At 49.3% G+C, this 24,176-nt stretch overlaps 1 protein-coding gene across 6 annotated transcripts in view; it reads left to right on the top strand.

Moving 5' to 3' along the window:
* The first annotated feature begins 14,396 nt into the window (after nucleotides 1–14,396).
* CPXM2 (carboxypeptidase X, M14 family member 2) overlaps nucleotides 14,397–24,176 on the top strand; it is a 156,100-nt gene continuing 146,320 nt past the window's right edge. For 4 of the 6 annotated variants that reach the window (XM_049696772.1, XM_033420813.2, XM_033420812.2 and 1 more), the window contains exon 1: nucleotides 14,529–15,010. In XM_049696772.1, the coding sequence (XP_049552729.1) occupies nucleotides 14,710–15,010 (301 nt within the window). In that variant the 5' untranslated portion in view covers nucleotides 14,529–14,709. Of the gene's footprint in view, nucleotides 15,011–24,176 lie in introns of all 6 variants that reach the window. The other 2 variants (XM_004265736.2, XM_033420814.2) reach the window with 2 other exon arrangements.

Below are 24,176 nucleotides of genomic sequence, written 5' to 3'. Positions count from 1 at the left end.
GCAGCATGTGGGATCTTCCCAGACCAGGGCTCGAATCCGTGTCCCCTGCATTGGCAGGTGGATTCTTAACCACTGCACCACCAGAGAAGTCCCAATGCAACTGTTTAGAGCACACATACACACACACACACACCCCTCTGGGGCTTCTCACAGGTACCTCTGAGCATGAAGTTCATTGTGCTGAACACGTAGGGCCAGAAACTCATAAATCCTGCCAGTGAGCTCCAGATGGGTAGAAGCCTCCCATCAGGCAGCTGCTGGGCAGTTGGAAACTTCACCAGTAGGAAACAAGGGCTGGTTGTTGCGGGGGAGGTGGCCATGCGGAAAGCAGTGCTGACACCCTCCCTCCCACTGGCACCATTTGCGAGTCATTTTCATCATTCTGGCTCCTGGTGGCTTGGGACCCTGCTTCTCTCTCTCCTTCTGGAAAATGCTTGGGAACGAATTGGATCCTGAAGAAAATGTGAGAGGTTTCCTGCATAGATTTCTCATCTTCAGAGGGGCTCCAGGCCTTGTGGAGCCAAGTCGGGGGAAATCCGGTGCCCATGGGGCAAAATGTAGTATTTATTTATGATTATTTTTTTGGTTTGGCATCCCTGGTGGGGAATCTGCAGTGTGATTTTTATGAAGGATTGCAGCTTCTGGATTTAATTTACACTTTATTCTGATATCCTGCACACGTGCCCAGAGGCTCAGAGGCAGCTGAGGGAGACTGACATGATTTATATCAGGGATGTCTGGGGAGTGGCGATCTGGCAGACCCCTCAGCATCCTTAGCTGTTTGAAACATGCTACATCTACTGGAGTGTGGAGGCTACTGTGGGCGGGCAGGAGGGATAAGCGAGGTGCAACATGGCACCGGCTGGACATTTATACGGTGTTTCCAGTTTGTGAAGCATCTTTATTCCAGCTCTCTTCTGAGCTAGGTAGGCATTAGTGTCCCGTTTTATAGATGAGAAAACTGAGGCTGGATAAAGTTAAGTGATGAGGTTAGCACATGGTCTTCCCATGTTCCCGAGGAGACTTCTGGAGTGAAATATGGAGGTGTGGGAAGCTGGAGTGGGAGCAGGTGGAAGAGCTGGCAGGCGGAGGCTGCCTGGAGCTGGCAATGCCATTCCTGGCAGTGGACGTGGGTGAGCAAGAATGTGGGGGAGCGTTGTAGATGGTGTGACCTCATTTCTGTACCTGGGCATCACTGGTGGGGTGAAGACATGGGGAGAGTGTTGGCAGGTGGCCAGTTCATGCAGACCCTGGGGTTTGGGCATCATCCTCCAGATGGCAGGGAAGCACCCAAGTCTCAAAGCTGGATGGAAGATGGAGGATGGAGGATGGAGGACGGAGGATGGAGGAAGATGGAGGATGGAGGATGGAAGATGGAGGAAGATGGAGGATGGAGGATGGATGATGGAGGATGGAGGATGGATGATGGAGGATGGAGGAAGATGGAGGACGGAGGATAGAGGATGGAGGAAGATGGAGGATGGAGGATGGAGGATGGAGGATGGAAGATGGAGGAAGCTGGAGGATGGAGGATGGAGGATGGAGGATGGAAGATGGAGGAAGATGGAGGATGGAGGATGGAAGATGGAGGAAGATGGAGGATGGGGGATGGAGGATGGAGGATGGAGGATGGAAGATGGAGGAAGATGGAGGATGGAGGATGGAAGATGGAGGATGGAAGATGGAGGAAGATGGAGGATGGAGGATGGATGATGGAAGATGGAGGAAGATGGAGGATGGAGGATGGAGGTTGGAGGATGGAGGATGGAGGATGGAGGATGGAGTGGGGTGAGGTTGGGGGTGGGAGGCAGGGAGGTGGTGAAATGAGGTAAATCACTGGGCAGGAGGGGCTGTGATGGTGACACCGGGGTTCACAGGGACGGGGAAGGGGTTGGCTGGGTGGAAAGGAGGAGCTGAATGTGATGGGTGGGGCAGACGAGAAGCAGCTTGGGCCCTGGGAGCCACAGGGAAGTCTGGAACTTGATGTATTGGGTGGGCCATCTCTTGGTCATGGGCATGCTCTGCCCTGGACTGAAAGCTTCAGTGGTTTGGTCACTGTGCACCAGAAGGCCAGGGACTGAAGTAGGAGGAGGAGCCTTCAGGGTCACCTGCCCAGCTCCCTAGTTTGCAGATGGAGCAACTGAGGCTCTGAAAGGCTGAGGCACAGAGCGCCGCATCTCTGGAACCAAAGTGACTGTCTCTGTATTGCTCTCTCTGGGACCACAGCTTCATCGCCAAGGTCACATCGTCCTTAAATCTGGAAACCCTTGGCTGCTAATGGCCCAGCTGTGTCGCGTTCCTCATTATTTCTCTTATTCCCTCTTCGTCTTTGTTGAAGGGACCACCTCACTGCAGGTGCCCATTAGAAACAGCCTGATTGAGGGGAGCTCAGGGTACGGGGAAGGCAAGCACCTGATAAGGGAGCTGCAAAGCCCTGCTCTGTCCTTGTCTTGGGGTGACTTCCTGGCACAGCTGCCACCTGCCTGACCCAGAGCGTGGTCACTGGCTGCACTGCCCGGGACTCCAGCTTCCCATGGCCAGGAGGGCTACTTCCTCACTAGGGAAGAGTAGGACGGAGGAAGCAGTGCTTGGGCGCTGACATGGGTAGACATGGGGTAGGGAGCTGGGGGAGGGATGACACAACCAGAAGGAAGGGCTGGACAGGTGGCAGCGGAGGGGACAGCACTGGAGGAAGGTGGGAGAGCCTGACCTGTGAATGCAGAAGGAGATGCTCAGTTTGGCCTGAGAAGGGGTTTATGGATAAGAGAGGAGGGGGTGAGTGTGGATACACAGGTTGAGGCTGGGGTTGAGGAGAACCCAGGCTTTACTGACCACGTGCCCTGTGCCAGGAGTGGTGCTAGGTGTGGTCATATCTTAGTGAATAAAAGCACTGAAGCTAAAAGTGGGAGTTATAATTTAGCCCTTCCCATGGCAAGGCCCTGTTCTAAGCACCTTACACAAATTAACTCATTTACTCCCCACAGGTCTGTGAGGTGGACACTATTTTTTAAATTTCTTTTTATATAATTTTTTATTGACGTATAACTGATTTACAGTGATTCAGGTGTACAGGAAAGTGATTCAGTTATACATACATATATATATGTAGGTATATACATTCTTTTTCAGATTCTTTTCCATTCTGGTTTATTACAGGATATTGAATATAGTTCCTGCGCTATACAGTAGGACCTTGTTGTTTATGTATTTTATATATATATATAGTTTGTATCTGTTAATCCCAAACTCCTAGTTTATCCCTCCCCCTCTTTTACCTCTTTAACCATAATTTTGTTTTCTATGCCTGTGAGTCTGTTTCTGTTTTGTAAATAAGTTCATTTGTATCATATTTTAGATTCCACATATAAGTGATATCAAATGATATTTGTCTTTCTCTGTCTGACTTCAGTTAGTATGATAATCTCTAGGTCCATCCATGTTGCCGAAAATGGCATTATTTCCTCCTTTTTATGGCTGAGTAATATTCCATTGTATATGTATGAGGGAGCACTGTTACCCCCATTTTGCAGATGAGGACATCGAGGCGCAGCTGCTGAGTGACTGAGTCAGACTCTGAACTCCAGCAGCTGATCCAGGGTCCCCTCTCTCAGTCACCGAACCAGCCTGTCTCTTACTGACTCAAGCATCAGAGCAATCAGAAAAGAGTGCCATGGGTGCCATGAAGGAAAAGAAGGATGCAGAGCCAGGAAATGAGGAGAGCAGGGTAAGGCCTGAATGAAATAGAATTTTCCAGAAAAGGCTCTCTGAGCAAGTGACATTTAAACTGAGACCTGAAGGCTGAAAGGTATTTCATTTATGTAACTATAACTGCAAAGGTTTCATTTGAAAAAGAAAATCTTGTATGTTGATTTCAATTGTTGTGCTATTTTTATTTCACTTCATAAGTGTCATGGATTTTTTTCTCCAAAGAAGGAGCTAAGAGCTGCGTTAGCTGAAGTGGGGCAAACTCAGGAATCTCCTCTAACTGGGTGGGAATTGACAGGAGAAGGACGGGTCCTGGCCAGGCTAACCCACGCCAGAGACTGAAAATCTCCTATCTTTGTCAGGCTATAGCTGTGTCTGGCAAACCTTGTTTAATTTGGATCTCTGGGGTGTTTAAAAAATTAATTGGCTTGGTTCTGGCTTTTCCTCCTTTCCTCTTTTGAGAACAAGATCCCTTGTAAAATGTAAAGTGGCCGGGGCAGCTGGGGAGCGCTCTCTGCACGTTGCAAAGCCCCCTCCCCCAGCCTGAGGTGGGGGGCAGGCACCCTGGTCTCTGTTCTTGTGGGAGTAGCAGGGTCTTCCTCCTCACACTGTGCACCCATCCCTAGGAGGGCTTCACCCATGTCAGGGGACGACCTGAGGACTGGGTGATGATAAATGTGGCAGGTGATGATAAAGGATAGGCAGGTACCCCGGGTCCCAGGCTGCGCTGGAAGGCCCGACGAGTCACTTGGAGGCAAATGCAGTCTGGGTGATGTGGACTTTGAAAGTCAATTTCAATGCATGACTGTTTATTGAGCACCTACTGTGTGCCAGGCATTGGGATAGGTGCTGAAGGGGACCCAGAGAGAAATCAGGCTTTGGACGCTGCTAAGTTCTTTTCATGCAGCCATGCAGCTAGCGTGTACCGGACACCTTCTGCGTGTGGGAGAGAAGCCAAGTGCTTTCTGCACCCTCTCCCTTGGAGGAGCTCACTGGGCAGTGGGGAATTCACAATGCCCTGAGGGTCGTGGGAGCCATGTGCAGGGTGCTGTGCGAGCCTGTGGGGTGGAGAGAAGACCTGCAGTCAGGGAGGGCTTCCCCAGGGGGGCGCCTTGAAGTACAAGTGGGAGTTTGCCAGGAAAGGAAGGACCAGAGAGCATCCAGGTACTGGCCACAGTGTGTGCAAATTGGGGGTGGTAGTGATGTTGGCGGGGGGAGCCAGGAAAGAGTGAAGGCCATGGTGTGGGGTCTCCTTTCTCCATTAGGCAGTGATGAGCACGCACCTTGCTCTGCCAGGACGAGATAATCACAAGAGCAGCAGCTCACCTTCACTGAGCATCTACTATGTGCCAAGCTTTCGGCTAAGCAGTTGCAGGCATCTCGTTATTAAAGTCTCACCACAATTCTCTATTAGGTCAGGAGGGTTTCTCCCCCTTTGCAGATGCATAACTGAGACTAGGATGGTGCAGTCAGCCCCTGCTCCAGGCTGACAGCTAGTGAGGGGTAGAGTCAGGGTGAGGGAGGACCTCAGGCCCATGTTGGTCTGACTCTGATGGGCTACCTATCTGTGCCCCGGTCTGCAGGTCCTCAGATGGGCCTCTCCTGGATCAGTAATTGTTTGGAGGTTGTTTATACATTAAAATACGAAATTTAAGCACTTCAATTATTGAACAGCCCTCACTCCTACCTCTGGGACGGAGGATGGAAACAGTAAACAGACAGGCTTTCTGCTTTATCCACTGGAGTTTGGTAGTTTGGGTTTAAAAATGATTTAAGAATTTTATCCAGGTTGTTACAGTGGTTGCAATTTGGGTTGGATACACAAAGCATCGGATTTTCAACCTTCTTAGAAGTAGAAATGGATTCTTAGCTACAGACTATAACTGGATGTGACGGCTTACCCTCCTTTCCATGTGGAGGAGAAAATGTGCTCAGGGGAAGGGAAAGGAAGTGTTTGCTGCTCCCAGAGCTCCCCATCCTTTATGCCCGAGCCCTTCTAAAGCACTCTGCCTTTCAGCATGTGAATTACAACTTGGAGCAAATCATCAGTGATACCCAGGTGTGAAGGAAAGACCCAAGACTTAAAAAAATTGTTTCCTGATTGTACCCCGAAGAGTAGATGTAATTAAATTGAATTAAAAAAATACTATGCCCTGCTTTTGATATATGCCTAGTGCTGTGATCTAAATCAGGTTATTGTAGCTCGAGAACAGGGATCTACTTTTCTTATGGTACAGGGGTATTTATATAATATAGTCCCTAAATGGCAAAAGGGCATATTACAAATGCTTTTAATATACTGCATTTGCTTACCTATTCCTACATCTGTTACTTCCTAAAAGTCATCCGAAAGTTATGGAAGAATAAAAGTTAATTGGCGTTACCAAATCATTAATTTGGGTTGACTCTAGAAGGTAGTGCCACAAAATTGATCGGTTTATTCAATTCAGTGGAAAAGAAGAAAGTAAGTTAAGCTGGTTGACCAAAGTCTTCTGTGTGCAAATGGCGATGTAGATATCGTTTCTGTGATCTGATCACGCATTCATGTAATATTCTCTGTTGGCAGAAGCATTTTAGCGGGAAAAAAATGCTTCTCAGCTACATTTTTCTTTTTCATTGGGTTCATAATCTTTAACGTTTTGTCTTATACAAATAACGAGCACAGGTGTGGTGGGCATGAGTTCTTTAGGAATGCATCAGGGAACATGAGTCTGCCTTCCAGATGGAGGTCACCTGCCCCCATGCCCACCAGCAATGCTGGAGGGGAGGTCATATAACCCCACATCATCACCGACCCTTGACACTATCCAGCTTTCTCGTTTCTGTGCAGCTAATAGTTGCCAGTTGGTACCTCATCATTTCTAGTTCTCTGATTGCTAATGACTTTGAGCATCTCTTTATACATCATTAGTCTTTTGAGTTTTCTCTTCTGTGAGTAGCCTGTTCAGATCCTTTGCCCATTTTTCTACTGGGGCTTTTCTTCCTTATATATCATGGGTATTGATTTTTTGTCAGATTTAAACATTGCGGGTATTGGCTCTCAAAATGTTATCTGTCTGTTCATGTTGTCCAGGGTGCCCTTTGTGGAATGTAAATCCTTTATCTCAATATAAGCAACTTCGCCAATTATTTTGCCTTGTGGTTTGTACTTTTGAGGTTTTATTTCAGAAGTTTTCCCCATCCCTAGGTCACAAAGATATTTTCCTATATTTTCTTCTATTATCTTCATGGTTCTGCTTTTCACATTTAGCTCTTTAATCCATTTGGAGTTTACCTTTTTGAGTGGTCTTAGGTAAGGATCCAGTTTTAGCTTTCCCCATATAGAAAGCCAGATTTCCCAATGCCACAGAGTGAAAATTCTACCTTGCTTCATAACATTCTCACATTGTGTACCGTTCCCATTACACGTAAGTCTGTTTCTAAGCTCTCTCATTTGTTATGTTTGTCTGTGGTCTGTTTTTGTGCCAGTACCATGATTTCTATTTCTTTTTTCCCCCCTTTTTTCAACTGTGACTTTGTGATGTGTCTTAATACCTAGTTGGACAAGTTAACGCTATCTTAGCTATTTCAGGACTTTTCTCTTTCCATACGTATTTTAGAATAACTGTATTGAATTTCTCAAAAATCCAACTAGATTTTTTATTGTATAGAATTTACTTATATTTACAATTAATTGATTTATAGATTAATATGTAGGGGTGAGAATTGAATCTTTATGATACTAAGTTATCCATGAAAGAGCATGGAATTCTATCTTGTCATTTGGTCAGGACATCATCTAAGTTCTTAACTAAAATTTCAGAGTTGCCTCCTTACAGGTCTTCTGTATTCTTGGTTAGATAAATTCCGAAGTATTGATAGTTGCAGCCATAATTAGCTACTACTGTGAATTGATCTTATCTTGTGTTATATTGTCTGATTTGTTATCACTGGTTTTTTTTTTTTTTTTTAATTTATTTATTTATTTATTTATGGCTGTGTTGGGTCTTCGTTTCTGTGCGAGGGCTTTCTCTAGTTGTGGCAAGTGGGGGCCACTCCTCATCGCGGTGCGCAGGCCTCTCACTATTGCAGCCTCTCTTGCTGCAGAGCACAGGCTCCTTACGCCGCGCAGGCTCAGTAATTGTGGCTCACGGGGCTAGTTGCTCCGCGGCATGTGGGATCTTCCCAGACCAGGGCTTGAACCCATGTCCCCTGCATTGGCAGGCAGATTCTCAACCACTGTGCCACCAGGGAAGCCCTATCACTGGTTTTTACTCATCAACCTATCTTGCAAAAACTATGTCTTATTTTGCCTGATGATTCTGCTGGTCTTTCCTGGATAAATGTCAGATGATTAATCTTTAATAATAAAGATTTTTTCTCTTTCCTTCTTAAATTTACACTTTTTTATCCTTTTTTCCCCTATATCATTGGCCACAGCTTCCAGGACCCTGTGAAACAATAACAGTGATGGTGGACACCTGGCCTTGAATCCAGTCTTAAAGGGAATGTACCTAAATTTGATTCTATTAATTATAATGTTTGTTATAGATTTTTGGTACATAACCTTTATCAGGATAAGAAAGTTCCCTTTTATTTGTAGTTTGCTAAGAGTTTCTTTACTAATTAGGTGTTGAATATTAAGAAATGCTTTTCAGATTCAGATAATGCATTGACAATTCATTGATTCAGATAATCAGACAATTTCTGTCTTTTGGTCCATTGCTGTGATGAACTACATAGATAGGATTTCTCCTGTTGAGCCAACCTTGTCTTCCTAAAACAAGGCTAGCTTTCTTATACTGTATTAAAAAAGAAGCTGTTGGGTTCAGTTAGCTAACACGTGACTCAGGATTTCTTTGCATCTGTTTTCATAGTAAAATGAGCTCATTATATTATTTTCATATATTTCCATCCTGTGGTTTTAGAATCAGGATTACAGTAGCCACATAAAATGATCTAAGCAGCTTTCACTCTTGTTCTGTTTCCTAGAATAAAACTGTTATGAGATGGGAATTTTGGCCTTTTAAAAAGTTTGGTAAATTCACTTCTAAAACCACTGGAACTTCTTTACAAAGACTGGCCGACTCCCATTTTAATTTCTTTACTATTGTTGGTCTCTTTGGGTTCTCTCTTGTGGTGTCAACTTTGGCATTTTATATTTTTCCTAGGAATTTATTAGATTTTCAAATTTATTACGCTTATAATACTTTCTTGTTATATTTTTGGTCTCTATTCTATGAAGCTCAGTATCTTCTGTGATGTGGACAGATCAGGGATTTCTCCTGCAGAAACTGCAGTACAACACCTGGTTTTGGGTTTGGTTGCATGAGAATAAGCTATAGGAGTGGGTGGTCTTTTCCATTTCTGAGGCCTCCCTGAGTTTGTGGACTGTTTCAGAGAGCCCTGTACCCTGACAGTGGGAGAGAAAGGGGAAGGCCTGAGCTTCAGACCTTTGAAAACTTTTTTTCTGATCTGGGCTAGAGTGCGGCAGCCCCATGTGTTGGTGGTGGGCTGGGGGGACAGGAAAGAACCTTCCTAGACTTTGTGTCCTGGTTTCTCACACTGAGTTCCTTTTCATGCAAACAGTGATTCCACAGAGATGAACACTCCTTCTCTTTTAGGTTTCATGCATTAAGTGACCCCAGAAACAGCTCCAGAATTTCCACTGTGAGGAATTTAGATCCTAAGCAATCCCACTGGAAGAAGGGGCTAGAGACTTGCTGGCAGCTAAAGCCACCCCCAAGAACCCCTCAGGACTAGCACTGGGTGGGCCTGTGCCTAAGTGCATCTGGGGCCCTGTGATGGGTCAGAGACTAGTGGGAACAGGCTTAGACCTGCAGGAAGTCATTACTGCCCATCGGCCTGCAGAACAGGAGCTGAGGAGGGGGGCTTCAGGGCAGCACAAAGATGCAGCCAACAGTAGGACCCCTGGGGCCAAAGTAGGGAGGGACATGGAAGGGTTGGGGGAAGGAGTAGTACCCAGATCTCTCTCCCCCACCCCCCATCTCCTACTGACACCTTTTATTGACCATAACCAATCAGAAACCAGAGGGCAAGGATGTTCATTCCATAAGGGTCAGCTTTTAGGATGCAGACGACCGAGGGGGATAGAGATGGGCATGGATACATGGAGAGAAATCAGCACAAAGGTTAGATGTGATCATACCTGCAAATTGTCCTGTACATAGTAGGTGACCAAGGAATGCTGCATCTCCAGGAATACTGGGCAGCCTCTGACTAATCTGAGTTCAATGTCTCCCCAAGTGTCTGTTGGTATGATTTCTTAACAGTTTCGACAAGAGCATCTTATTGTTTACAAATGGAATATCTCAAGCCAAAGCAAGTTTCCTCAGGTCAAACTAAAAATGAAATCACAGAGCAGAGGCAATACTGAGGAGAGAAAATGAGCTGCAGGGGTACGGGACCCATGAACTAAGAATGAAACTTATCAAAAGATGCCAAATCTATAGAGTCTAGGAGTAAGAACAAACATGTTGAAAATTAAATATGAAATGGGTGATTACGTAGTAATGAGATGGAGGACATTACAAAGGACACTGCCATTTAAACTACCACATCTCAACAGAGTGATGAACGGGAAAAACCCTCCAGCTTCGTAATTATAATCATCGTTGCCATAACAACTTAGTATCTCTCTTTGTGAGCAGCTATCTCGAGACTATATTTTTAGCAATGACTGTGCCTGAACGTGTATTTTTCTTTATATAGCAGCTAATTTTTCAAATTACCGATTTAAAAAAAAATCCATTTTCATTCTCTCTGAGTGTAAACGTCTCAGGGATAATTAGGGAAATGAGCAAGTGTGAAAATTCGTTATGAAAAATGCTATAAAAGTATTGATGTCTTGACAACACTTGTTTCAACAGAATGTTCCCGGGACCTGTACACTCTATTGTTCCTTGTCAAGCAGCTTAACATAAATCTTCTCTGTGGGGCTCATAAATATTTGAAAAATTATTAGCTCTGTGAGGTGTTTGAGGATTTTTTGACAAGTACAGATTTGCTGGGGAACGGAAATTGGCTTAGCAGAATCCTGAGTCTCAGGAACGAATGAATGAATGAACACTGGCTCACCTTGCTTAACAGAAATGCACATAAACAGATTCCCAACTGAAGCAAACCATGAGTTGACTTAAAAACAAAACAAAACAAAACACCATTTGAAGAACTCAGAAACCAGAGGGGATTCTGAGCTGCCATTCTGGTTTCCAAATTTGCCCCAGCTACCACACCCAGCTGGAGGGGTTGCTTTCATAGCTTGGCAAATATTCAAGATTAGTTAGCACTTTACTGAGCTCCACTTACACTATTGGGAGATGAAAACAGCCGTTTGTTAGGGTCCTAGACTTAAGTTAAATAAATACATTATTAGGTTGAGAACAAAAAGGTCTCAGAAAAAAGCACTCTCTGCTGCTGCCATGAAAGCCCCTTACTCATGATTAGTCATGCAACAATGACTTACTGAGAATGTTCCATCTTTCTTGTACTCTATTGTGTCTGTGGAGGATGTGAAATTAGCAGATTATAATAATTACCAGTTTATAAAGATTTTACAGACACTGAGCAAGGGGCAGTGAAGAGTATTGTTGCTGGTTGGTGCACTGGGGGAACTAAGTTTGGGTGGGTGCGTGAGCCTGAGTCCTATGCAGAGGGGTTGGACTTATGTGAGATGCGTAAGCACTTTAGGTTTTTCAATAGGCAAGCAACATTATACATGGGTGCTTCAGGGAGAAAGCTGGTAGCTTCCCATGTGGGGTGGACAGCAAGTCACAGAGGCCAGAAGCAGAGAGACCTGCCAAGCAAGTGTCCCAGTAACCTGACGCGAGGCTCTGAGCAATGGACCAGGATACTGCCAGTGGGAATGGAGGAAGAGGTGAGTTAAAGATGTGCCACAAGAAGCAACAGGATTCAGAGACGTGTCAGCAGTCTTAGAAGGTAAAGCATAAATGGGGCAAAGTCTTCATCTGGGAAGCTGAAGAATGAAGGAATCCTCCCTGGCAGATAAGCTGGGGTGGAGAAGCAGGATGCGGCTTGGTGAACAAAGGAATGAGGTCAGCTTGGCCAACCCCTCTTCCTAAACTTCGTGAACTCTGGCTGTGCCCTGCAAATTTCCAGGCGAGCAGCCCCAGAGATGGAGAATCAGAGGGAGACAAAGGCAGCTCCAGGAACCGTGCAGCAGGTTGCTACATTGGCATCAGTGCCAATTCTTGTTCTGTTTGTTCTGCTTGCTTTAATTATGTGCCTCTCCACGGAAAACAAACAAGCAAGCAATAATACAGAGAACAGTGATTAGTGGGATTCATTTCCTGATTCGAGGGATGTGCTGAGAATCACGTTTGAGTGGGACATTCTCTGATCGCTTACCAGACGCTGCAGAGGAGGTGTATGTTATTTTAGTTACCTAAGAGGTGACAGGAAAGCAACACGTTTTCAAAACTTGTGGGTTTGGGGCCATCAAGACTCAGGCTGCCTGACTTTACCGATTGGATAAAGGCAGGAGAGAAGGATTTAGTCTGACCGCCACTAGTTTGCTTTGTGTCCTTGGGTGAGTCTGGGCCTCAGTCTCCTCCCCCGTAAAATGGGAGGGAGAAGGTTCGTCTCAAACTTTAACTGTATCAGAATTATGTGAGGAGCTTCTAGACGTGCCAGCACCCAGTCCCACCCCTCAGGAGATCCTGTAGGTCTGGGGTGGGTCCTGGACATCTGCGTGTTTAGCAAGCTCTGGGGTCTCTGGTGGAGGTAGTGCAGGGTGCAACCCTGCCTGGATGGAGGATTCCAGGTGACCCTCTCGCTTGCGCTTTGCACAGCCGGTTGGATCTTCTGGGTGTGTCACTTGCTGCTTTTTGGCCACTGAAGCCCCGTGTGCACTTACTTTGTTGTCTGGAGTGCCTGGCTTTAGATAAAAGAGCCCCTGTGAGTGAGCCCCGGGGGATATATCCTGGAAGAGGGTGGGAAGGCATCCAGAGGGGGTCATGGACCAGCCCAGCCCAGGCCTACTTGGAGAGTAGAGGGAAGGGAAGGGGGCCTTCCTCTTCTCTCACTCTGGAGACCTCTGCGGGCTCTGGGTTCCAGCATGTCCTGGGAAGTTGACAACCAAGTCCAAGGCCTCCTGGCCCTTGGGGATAGGGCAGGGCCCTGCCTCAGCCTGCCCCCCCCCGCCCCCATCCATTCTGCTTTGGCCTGAGGTCTGGGAGCCCAGGAAACCTGCCCTAAAGGATGGCCTGGTTAATCGGTCTGTGTGGGGATAATGAGAGAAAACCAGATGGCAAATAGGGGAGGCCAGAGACAGGGGATGGCCCAAGCCTGCTCAGTGTGTGGGCTCAGAAGTGTGACTCCAGGGAAATGGGGAGGCCTTGCCTGAGTGCCCAGACCCAACTCAGTGGCACCCTGGAATGGTAGGGTCCACAGGGACTGGGAAGGTGATAGCCCAACTGCGAGTTGAGGGTCAGTCTGTCCCTGGGGTCAGCAGAAAGGCTCCCCAAAGATATTTCTACCTGAATCCTGGGATCCATGAACGGTTAGCTTACATGGCAAAATGGCCTTTGCAGATGTGATGGAGGTCACCACCTTACGAGAAGGGGATTATCCTGAATTATTTGGGTGGGTCCATCCGATCCAGGAGTAGAGAATTTTCCCCAGCTGGGAAGAGGGAAGATTTGGCAGAAGGGGAGAGATTTGAAGCCACTGGAGGGACTCAACATGCCAGCGCTGGCTCTGTGATGTAGAGGCCCCATACAGGACCAGAGAGAGGCTGCCGGCAACGCCTCATGGCCAGCAAGAGAAGGAACACAGCAGCACCTGGGAGTGAAGACTGGCCAGTCTGATGGCCGGCCAGTAAAGGGGACCTCAAGGCTACCACCTCCGGGAACTCACCTCAGCCAACACCTGTGTGAGCCTGGAAGATTCTTCCCCAGAGGCCCCACCGGGGAATGCAGCCTGGTGATCGAAGTCTGGATTTTAGCCTGGTGACCCCCGCTCAGACTTCTAGCCTGCAGACCTGTACCATAATAAGTATGTGTTGCTTTAAACCACTAAATTTGTCGTAATCTGTTATAGCAGCAATAGAAAACCAATGCAGGCCCCATTTCCCCAACATCCCAGCCTGAAAGATGAACACAGAGTTTTCCAAGAACATAAGCTACTTTTTCAAAAGGTAGTGTGAGCTCCCTGCCCTGAAGACAGGAACCTCCTCATCGGATGAACGAAATGCGCCCTGTGACCGCCAGGACGTCAGCTGGAGGATGACTCCTCTTCTCTCCTCACCCAACAGGGTCCCTTCTCAGTCAGGAGCAGGGCTCCGCCCCTCTCCTCCCCGACACTTTACTCCTCGGAGCCCTGGGGACCTGGGTTCCTCATTCATAGTTCCTGAAATAGGATCATGGTCAGGTTGAGGAAAGGTCTGTCTGGCCGGTGGGGAACCCGTGTCTGATGTGGAGCCAGGGACGGGGTAGGGGTCAGGAGAGCTGGAGACTAGGCTTCGGGCTCTAATTTGCTTTAGGACCTTGGGCCGATCCTTTCTCATCGCGGGTCACGGTTCCCCAACCTGTAAAACGGCTCGAGGTTCCTTCTAGATGGAAACTCCTTCGAGTCTCTGGGGAAGCAGGCGCCCAGCTCTGGCCGGCTTCGGGAGTGCGGGCAAAGGGGGAGGTTTGGAGACAGTAGATGGGGTGGAGGGGGCTCCCGACACCCGGCTCCAAGGGCCCGCCACCGCGGGGTCGGCCGGAAGGGGAGGGAGGAGGGAAGGGCGGGGCCGGCCCCCCTGCGCCCGCCCCGCGTCTGGGCGCGCCCCTGCCCGCCCCGGCCCGGCCCAGCCCAACCCAGCCCAGCCCAGCCCAGCCCGGAGAGCGGGTCACATGCGCCGCCGGCCGGCCGTCTGTCTCCGCGTCCCGTGCGCCCCGCTGTTGAGGCCGGCGCCCCTGCCCTGCGCCGCTGTCCGCGCCCGCCGCCCGCCCGGCGCTCCCGGCGACCGTGACCCTGCCCCGGGCGCGGGGAGGAGCGGGCATGGCCCGCCGGGGGGCAGCCGCGCTGGCGCTGGCTCTCGCGCTGCTGGCGGTGGCCCTGGCAGGGACCGCGGCCCAGGGCGCAGCCGTCGAGGACCCCGACTACTACGTGCAAGAGATTTGGAGCCGGGAGCCTTACTACGCGCGCCTGGAGCCCGAGCCCTTCTCGCCGCCGCTGCCCGCGGGGCCCGGCGAGGAGGAGCGGAAGCTGCGCGCGTCCGAGCCCAGGGCGCCCAAGAAGGCGACCAAGCCCAAGAAAGCTCCCAAGAGGGAGAAGTTGGGTCCGGAGACGCCTCCGCCAGGTAAGTAACTTTCTGCGCTGCGCGGCCCGAGGGGGCGCCCGTGGCTGTGCGCCTGTCCCAGCGGTGGCCCGCCGGGTCTGAGGCGACCGCTGGCTTCGCAGTCCGTGTGTCTGGGATGAGAGACCGGTGAACCTCCCCATCGCTGCCCCCCACCCCCTTCCTAGCCACTGCACTGCGCATCCCGCGGGCCCCTCTGAGCGCCCTGGAACTTAAACCTGACCGGCGGTCCCCTCTCAGGTGGAGACAGACTGTGCAGTTGGGAAGCTGCCTGGGGAGCTGGTTCCAATGCCCCAAGTTTGAAATTTCCTGGGCAAAGGATCTTTCTGCCGGACACTTCTTCCTACTCTGCCTACTTTTTCAGTCTTCTCCCAGGGCGTTTTCTTGAGAGTGAATTTCCTACTTGGCAATGTGACTAGTTGGTCTGTTTCGGCACCGTGGCCTTCTGGGGAGAGCTCAGCGGCGGGCCTTTCCCCAGGCAGGGTCCCCTCTCGGCCCCCTCCCTCCTACTTTCTGTGGGTCCCTTGAATCCTCTGTCCAGTAGGGGCAGGATGGCAGAGCCTCTGTCGGGGAGCCTTGGGCTGCAGCTGGACTCCTGTGCCGGAGGAGGGGTTAGGGAAGCCCAGTGGCGCCTGAGGCCAGCCGTCTCTTCCAGCCTTCTCAGTTGCATCCCCACTTTCTGCCTGCCCCGTCTTGGGGAAATGACTTCCATTTAGTTTCTTACACTCCTTGAGAAGGGGGACTTTCTCTTCATTGTCCCAAATGTTCTTTGCTGAAATTGCAGAGGGCTGCGGTCCTAGTATTTAAAGATTGAGGCATGAGGCAGGATTGTGGCCAAATTCTCCGGCCTTGTAACGGCCTTCCTTGAAAGGAGATACATGCCAGTGGCACCATTACACAGCTCCTGGCATGAAAGGCATCACCTTTGTTTGGTTAAACTGTTCACAAGAGATAGCAGCGAGGCAGTGGGGAAGGAGTGGAGATGGCGGCCCAGAACTCTTGAGTGTGTGGGCCCATCTCAGCAGCTCCTTTGCACTTACCTGGAGGGGGAGTCCTGCCATATTTCAGTCTGTGGGCGACTCTGTACATCTGCAGGCAGTTCTGTGAGTTGTGTAACAGGAATAGGAGCTGGGAAAAGACACTCATATTTGTAGACCATCCGCTGCGACTTTATTAGGAGATTTACGGGCAGCCGTCTCATTCATTCTTTCAGGGGCTCTGAGGGGTGGGTATTCTTGTGACTTGACAGATGAGGAAACTGAGGCTCTGACCACATAGGCAAGCTGCTTAGGGTCACTCGCTGGCGTGGGAGATTTGAAAGCCCTTCTCCTGTGCTTTTAACTCAAGACCTTTTTTGTTTGGTAGTTTGAATCAAGCTGGCATGTGTTTTTGTTTTTTTAGTATCTGCTATGTGGTTAGCACAGCGCTGGGCGTGGTTGGGAGAGGTGGGTGGGAGACACATTTGTTAGGTTCTGGTATTTACTGGGGGGACGGCAAGGGGAGCATGGAAGAAGCCGCAGACTGAGAGTGTGAGGACTGCACTTAACGCCCGGGTCTGGGGCTCAGCGCTCTGCTTCCCGGACCTCAGCATCTCTATCTGCCCAAGACGACTAGTGCCTGCTACCTTACTTGTCAGCTGTTTGATGAGCTTTTCAACAAAAGCTTGCAGTGTGTCAGCTCGTGGTTGTGCTAGCCCTTCTGTGAGTTCTTCATAATTCCGCAGGTCCTTACGGAGAACCTTTCCAACATCAGATGCTGGGTGAGGTCCTGGGGGGAGGGGAGCGCAAGACAGCCCCGGCCCTGCCCTCCTGGAAAGCACCAAAGTTGGCGGCTTGGAGAAGATTATTGCAGGTGTGTTGAGGGCTGCATTGCTGATTCCCCAAAATAAAAACAGGGCCCTGGAAATTTCAGAGACTCAGCTTCTGGAGAGCTGCCTCCAGGCCTCCTGCCTGGAGTGTGTGTTTCTAATAAATTGTGTGGGGCTTTTCAGAGCTCCCCGACTCCGACAAAAAAAGTGTGACCTTGGTCAAACACTTTCAAGGCTGTTCTCCCCATCCCGCCTTTTATGGCACTTGACCACTGGAACCCTTTATCCTGGACCCCAAGTGGGGGAGCTTGGTTAAGACTGACTTTGATTAGGGGGGGTCAGTGATAGTTTGTGCAGTTAAATTGCAGTAAGAGGAGATGATTTTGCCCCCCTTAAGGCGTGGCTTGACATATGTACTGCTCGTGATATAATAGAAGCATTCGTTTCTGTTTGCTGTGAACTTCTGGACTGGGTAGATGGTGCCTGCTACCTACCAGGCACTGTCTAGACACTGAGGTGGGAGTGAGAGGTAAGATTTAGAGAAGAAAAAGAAAGCGAAAGCATATGTAACTACTCATTGAAAAGTCTGTCATGTGCTTTGTCTTTGCAGATGATGAAGTATTTTCCAGATAGCCGGTATCTTGCATAAGGGCTGGGCTCAAGGGAAGATGGAAGGCAGACGTTCTGTGCGTCAGGGTCTAGGAGGGAGTCTTGTCTGAATCCCATAGGGAGGTATACTTAAGGAGCCAAGGGCATTGGGGATTTGATCTTGGTGTGAGTTTGACTTGCCCCTTGACTGTTCTTTCATGCTACCACAGAAATGTGCAATGGATGTCATGGGCTGACATTCTCCTGGAAGTGGCTTGGACAGCTGAATCCTTTGGTTAATTGAGAGCATTGCATTCTTCCACGAGTGGCTGACAGATTCCGGAGAAGTAGAGCCCTGATGTGCTGAATAGAGTGAAATCTTAAATTTTTTTAAAGTTTTTATTTGGAAGTAATTATAGACTCACAGGAAATTGCAGAAATAGTGCAGAGAGATCCTGTATACCAGGGGTCCCCAGTACTGGTCTGTGGCCTGTTAGGAACCAGGTGGCATAGCAGGAGGTGAGTGGCGGGCGATCGAGTGGAGCTCCATCTGTATTTACAGCCGCTCCCCATCGCTCACATTACCGCCTGAGCTCCGCCTCCTGTCAGATCAGTGGCGGCATTCGATTCTCATAGGAGCGCGAACCCTGCTGTGAACTGCGCATGCGAGGGATCTAGGTTGCGCGCTCTTTATGAGAATCTAACGCCTGATGATCTGAGGTGGAGCTGAGGCTGTGATGCTAGGGGAGCGGCTGCAGGTACAGATTGTCATTAGCAGAGACGTTTGACTGCACAGAGACCATAATAATCAGTTGCTTGCAGACTCATACCAAAACCCTATCAGTGAGTGGCAAGTGAAAACAAGCTCAGGGCTCCCACTGATTCTGTGTTATGGTGAGTTGCATAATTATTTCATTATATATTACAATGTAATAATAATAGAAGTAAAGTGCACAATAAATGTAATGCGCTTGAATCATCCCAAAACCATCCCCCCACCCCCCGTCTGTGGAAGAATTGTCTTCCATGAAACTAGTCCCTGATGTCAAAAAGGTTGGGGACCGCTGCTGTATACTCTTTCCCCAGCTTCCCCCAATGATAACATCTTTTAGAACTACAGTACAGGATTTCTTAACCTTGGCAGTATTGACATTTTGGGGCCAATTGTGTGTGTGTGTGTGTGTGTGTCTGTGCACGTGCGTGTGTCTCAGGGCGAAGGCTGTCTTGTGCATTGTAGGATGTTTAGTAGCATCCCTGGCCTTGACACACTAGATGCTGGTAGCACCCTCCCCCAAGTTGTGACAACTAAAAATGTCTCTAGACATTGTCACCTGTCACCAGTGGGTTGAGAATCACTGCTCTATACAATGTCAAAGTAGGAAATTGACATTGGTACAATACTTATAACTTTTAGGTTACCTTCCCTGGTTTTCACATGCACTCGTGTGTGTGTGTGTGTGTGTGTGTGTGTGTGTGTGTGTGTGGTTCTCTGCATTGTCTCACATCTATGGATTCATGGAACCATCACCACCATCAGGATACAGAACTGTGAAATCCTTTTCTGTGGTGGACTGGGACTCAATATCATAAAATTTCTGAGGCCCTCATTGTGAACATCAGTAACTACCAGAATTTTAGAACTTCAAGGAACCTAAGTGTTCATTGCATGCAAGTTCTTGTTTATTGCAAGATTCCGACAGTGGGCTGCTCGGTGTTAAAAAATGATTGAAGAAGACAATTTAGGTGATATAAACTTTTTTTTAACACTTTCATGAAATGGACAGTCTCCTTGTGGAGAATGGCAAAATGGGGCGGAAGGCAGGAAGCTTTTATAGGACAAAGAATAAAGAACAAGGAAGGAGAACATAGAAAATATCTGGTTGGCTGGGGTGTCACAGTCCACTTTGTTTGGGGTGAGAAGACCCAGAGTTGGCTTGGCGTTGGGGAACTGGCTAACTATTTCTGACTAAGGTTGTTAGGAACAGGAAGCTTATCTAAGTTTTGTTTCCTGATGCGGCACCCCGGGTAAGAGCAACTCCATCTTGGGCCTGGAAGTTTACTTTTTTTAAAAAATTATTTCTTTTATTTTTGGCTGTGTTGGGTCTTTGTTGCCACACCCGGGTTTTTCTCTAGTTGTGGCGAGCGGGGGCCACTCTTTGCCACAGTGTGCGGGCCTCTCACTGCAGTGGCCTCTCCTGCTGTGGAGCACGGGCTCCAGAGCGCAGCCTTAGCAGTTGTGGCTCACGGGCTTAGCTGCTCTACGGCCCTCCCGGACCAGGGCTCGAATCCGTGTCACCTGCATTGGCAGGCGAATTCCCAACCATTGCGCCACCAGGGAAGCCCCTGGAAGTTTACTTCAACACAAGTCTTGGCTCACACGTTTCTATTGACGGGCGCACACCACCTTGCGAGGTTGCTTATCCATTGGATAAATAGTACTGATTGCTAGCATGTTCTTCTTCACAGGGACCTGGCAAGCTGCTTCTCTCTAATTCCATTTATTCAGCTGTTTCTAGCCAAATTCAATATTTTCTAGATCCCTGCAGTTGGAATGCTTTGAGGTCCAAAGAGTGAGTCTCCTGGCCCCAGTTTTCATCATCCCAGGGTGAAGAGTGAGATGACGGACCACATTCTGGGTGTGGGAGTGGATTTGGGGTATACTTCTCATGTCATCTCCAAATTGATGGACTTGGTTTGGAGCCATACCCTTTGTAGAGAAAAAAATGGAACAGAGAAGTAAACCACAGTTATATAACTGATTTGCCTTTTCCCTCCCAAGTGGTAGGAAGAAACAACCAAGTTAATAAACAAGACTCTTAATAGGTGATTTGAAGATGTTTTGTTCTCCCCCCTCCACTGGGTTAGAAGTAGCCTTTAACTTCTGGGTTCCTGCTTGTTTGTTGCTTTCTTCAAGGACTGGGAGCACGCACCTCTGTTGGAATACACGCGTGCCTGCATTGCATCCATGGTTTTGGTCCATGGTCTTGAGTCCGTGGAATTCGCAGAGTGGGCAGCGATCCATGTTTGTTCGTATGTCTGTGCCCAGAACTGGAGAGTTTGCACTTTGTACTGTGTTGCCCCGGCTTGGGGGGGAGGGGGGGCAGGCGGGCGGCGATAATCAAAGAGTTGTTATTTGAGCATATTTGGTTATAAACAAAGCCCTTTCTGTTAAGCGCTGCCAGCTAGTTGCTGGAAAGAGCTTCACTTCTAAGCTTTTGCTGCAACACTCTTCAGGGCGTCTTGCAAGGTTTGGCCTTCAGATGGAAATGTCTTCTGCCGGGCAAAGCTGGAGTGTGAGGATTAGATGAATGTGTTTGTAAATATTTCACTATATACTTTAAAAGCAATCACAAGGCTATCAGCACGCCTAAACAAATAACAAGAAATCTTTATATCATGGTATTATATGTTCTCTTGAAGAGTTAAATCCAAAGTGCTTGGTCCAACTCCCTACAAAATTCCTAGGGAAAGGACTTTTTATAAAAAAGGTCTTCTCACATACATCAGCAAGCAGCTTTCTAAGACACCACCTCTGTTTCCAAAACGCTTTCCAAAGTCAGCTATTCGCGCTGGCACATCTCCTCTCGACTGTGCCCATGGTTCCAGAAACCAGGGTTTGTGCGTGGATAATGAAGGGACAGACACTTGCGTGTTTGGGGAAGCTAGGTTGGATGCTGTGGTTCTTGAAAATAGCCACCGCGTTTCCTGCGTGCCCTGGGCATCCCTGGCTGCCAGACCTCACGGTGGGTGGTGGCTTCAGTCCCGTGGCAACAGCAGCCTGGGCCCTGGAACCTGGCCACGCCACGTGGCATGTGGGATCTTAGTTCCTGACCCCGTGCGCCCCGCAGTGGAAGCGTGGAGTCTTAACCACTGGACTGCCAGGGAAGTCCCTTGGAACCTGGATTTTTGAGGTGGGGGTCTCCGCTGGATGTCTGAGGTGGCCAGGGAGCCTGAGCTCTCAGGCTTTGCACCTCCAGCAATGGCTCTGCCTTCTGTGGCCTTCTGAGGTCCCTGCCCCCATCACTGCTTTTCTGGGATCATGAAACCCATAAAACTGGGGTGGCTTTGGATGGCTACGGGAAGGGCTAGTGTTCGTAACTGGCTGGGATCCCATCGACGACTGATCTGGGTATCGTAGGATGGTCAGAGCCACACAAGACACCTTCAAATGTTCATTTAAGACTTTTCATTTAAGACTCTAGATTTTTATGGAATACTTGATCCATGAGAGGCGCATGGAAGGGTTTGGCATAGTTTTTTCAGGATTCAGAGAGATTCAAAGTCTGGCTCTGCCACTCATGGGCACGTATGACATCTTCACGCCTCGAATTCCTCGCTGTGACAGGGGAAAAATAATGATAATAAGCTTCCCAAGGTGGTGTGAGGTTAGAAGGTCGATGCACAGCCTCGCAGTCTTTCGAGGGACAGGTCAGAGGCAGCTCCTACCCAGTGTCCTCAGGTCCCCCAGCTACGTTGAGTCCTGATGGGTCCCGCTTAGCAGTGCAGCCCGGGTTATTGGCGTTTCCTTCGCTGCGTCTCACTCCCTCCACTTCTTCATTTGTGCTTCATGAAATCACCTCTCACGTTCGCTCCAGCCTCCAAGGCCTTGTCTCAGGCTGGTTCCAGGCAGAACCCAAACAGAGACCAGCAAGTCCCAGCAGTGCCCCCTGCAGGGCTGGCATACCCCACCTGCTGTGGTTACCGGGGTATCTCTTTAAAGGCTCAGGGCTTCCTGCTTCGTTGCAGGTCAGGAAGGTGACCGCTGCTGCACAGAGGCTGGGCGTGGCTCTCCCTTCTGCCCTGGGGACCCGGGTGGAGGCCAAGTCTTCTGCACGAGACCAAGGTCTTTCTTCTGCACAGGAGGCCAGCCCAGAGGAGGACACGGTCTGATCAGCTAGTTTCCCAGGGAAGACACAGCCAAGCAGGAGCAGGGGAGGGCTTTTGATTGATTGATGGACGGGCTGATGGATCGATTGACTTTGATCCAGCCCTGCTAAAAAAGTACTTAGAAAACTGCACTGGTGCTTCCATCTCCAGCCCAGACCATTCAGGTCACTGATTGACGGAAGCAGGCACGTCCTTCAGCCACTCAGCCCCTTTTTTTCAGGCTTCACCAGATCCCTGGGAAACCTCCTTCTGCCAGGAGCTTGACGGTCTCAGATTTGGGAACTCGATAAGGACACAGGCTGTCCCCTCCCTGTGTCATGATCCTTTTCTTGCTAACACACACAGGGAGCACGAGTTTCTGATTTTTTTTTTTTTTTTTTTTGGCTGCTCTACGCAGCCTGCGGGATCTTAGTTCACCGACCAGGGATCAAACCCACGCCACCTACAGTGGAAACCTGGAGTCTTAACCACTGGGCCGCCAGGGAAGTCCCGGGAGCACAGGTTTCTAACTGCTTTTGTTTCGGCTTTTCACGTTCGCCTGCAAGGTCCTCCTTGGTTGCATGGTGTTTGAGAAAAGCGGAATTATTGTCTGTCCCGGTGCCGCGAGGCTGCTTCTCTGGGGAGCTCCCGAGAACCTGCAGTGGCTTGGTTTCTTGCATCCTTCCTCCTCATGCGGGTTCCTTCACAGGAGCCAGGCAAGGAGCTTAGGGCGGGGCTGCGTCCTTCACAAGAGGGAGCACAGGTGCCATAGGGCTGGAATTTCTTGGGAAAATGCACATATGCAGCAAAGAATTTTTTCGGATTCTGGGGTTGCTACTGTAAGCTCCTAGTATAGAGAGGGGAAAAAATAGTTTCCTGTCAATCAAGGAGTGTGATATTTATCACCATGGACCAGAATAGAATACGTGGCCTGCATCGGCAATTCAGTTTGCTACTTTTAAGGAGCTCAGTTTTGTCACGCAGCCCAGATGGAGATGTTGATTTGGTCCCGGCTCCTTCTCTGTGCATTATTTCCACTTCACTCTTTCTGTCATCCGTACAGACCATATGCTGCCTTTCTCGCTGTACGAGAAGAAGGGGCAGGGAAGGGCCTAGGCCTGGCGTCAGGCTCCTGCTCTGCTGCTCCTCTCTGTCAGTGACCTCGGGTGGGTCTCTTCTCCTCTGGGCCTCCGTGTCCCCCTCTGTAGAATAATGTTCGTAGCAAGCTTCCTGCCCTCGACGGGTATTTGCCAAGATCGAATGTTTTAATCTATGTGAAAATGCCTTGTAAATTGTGCTCCACGTGTTGGCTGTTACTCTTCCAGCACCTGGGATGGTGCTTTGTGACGGTCGGGACTTGGGACCAACAGGAAGGGTGAGGAGGTGGAGGCTGTCTTTTATTCAGAGGTCACTGCAGGTCAGGCACGGCCCTCAGTGCTTTGATGTATGTCATCTCTTTCCTCTCCGTAACTTCCACCGAGGCAGGTACCATGTCTCCTTATTTCACTGATGAGGGGAATTAGCATAGAGGGGTGAGGTGGGTCCCCCGAGGCCACACATGGTCGGTGCAGTGACAGAACCTGGCCGCCTGGGGCTGGAACCAGATTTGTAGGCACATGTCCTGGAAGTGCGTCTTCCCTAGAGAAGGTGGCAGGTGCCCTGCCTGTTTTCTCGGTCCCTTTGCCACTCCCTGCAGGGAATCTGTTCCCCACATGTTGGTCTCAGCGGTGATAGCACATCTGCCTCACATCTGGGCCATTATTGGATTCCCAGAGCTGAGTACGGGGCGTGGGTCCAGCCCAGGGGAGTGAGGCTGAGGGTGTGCGTGGGGCTGTGTCCTCTGACTCTGTCTCCCATGCTGCCCGTGGAGGCCCTGTAGAGGTTGCCCAGGCAGAGGGAAGGCCTGCA

Source organism: Orcinus orca, chromosome 14, assembly GCF_937001465.1.
Source record: "Orcinus orca chromosome 14, mOrcOrc1.1, whole genome shotgun sequence".
NCBI lineage: Eukaryota > Metazoa > Chordata > Mammalia > Artiodactyla > Delphinidae > Orcinus > Orcinus orca.
The sequence above is the reverse complement of the archived record's forward strand: the minus strand, read 5'-3'. Positions and strand labels throughout refer to the sequence as shown.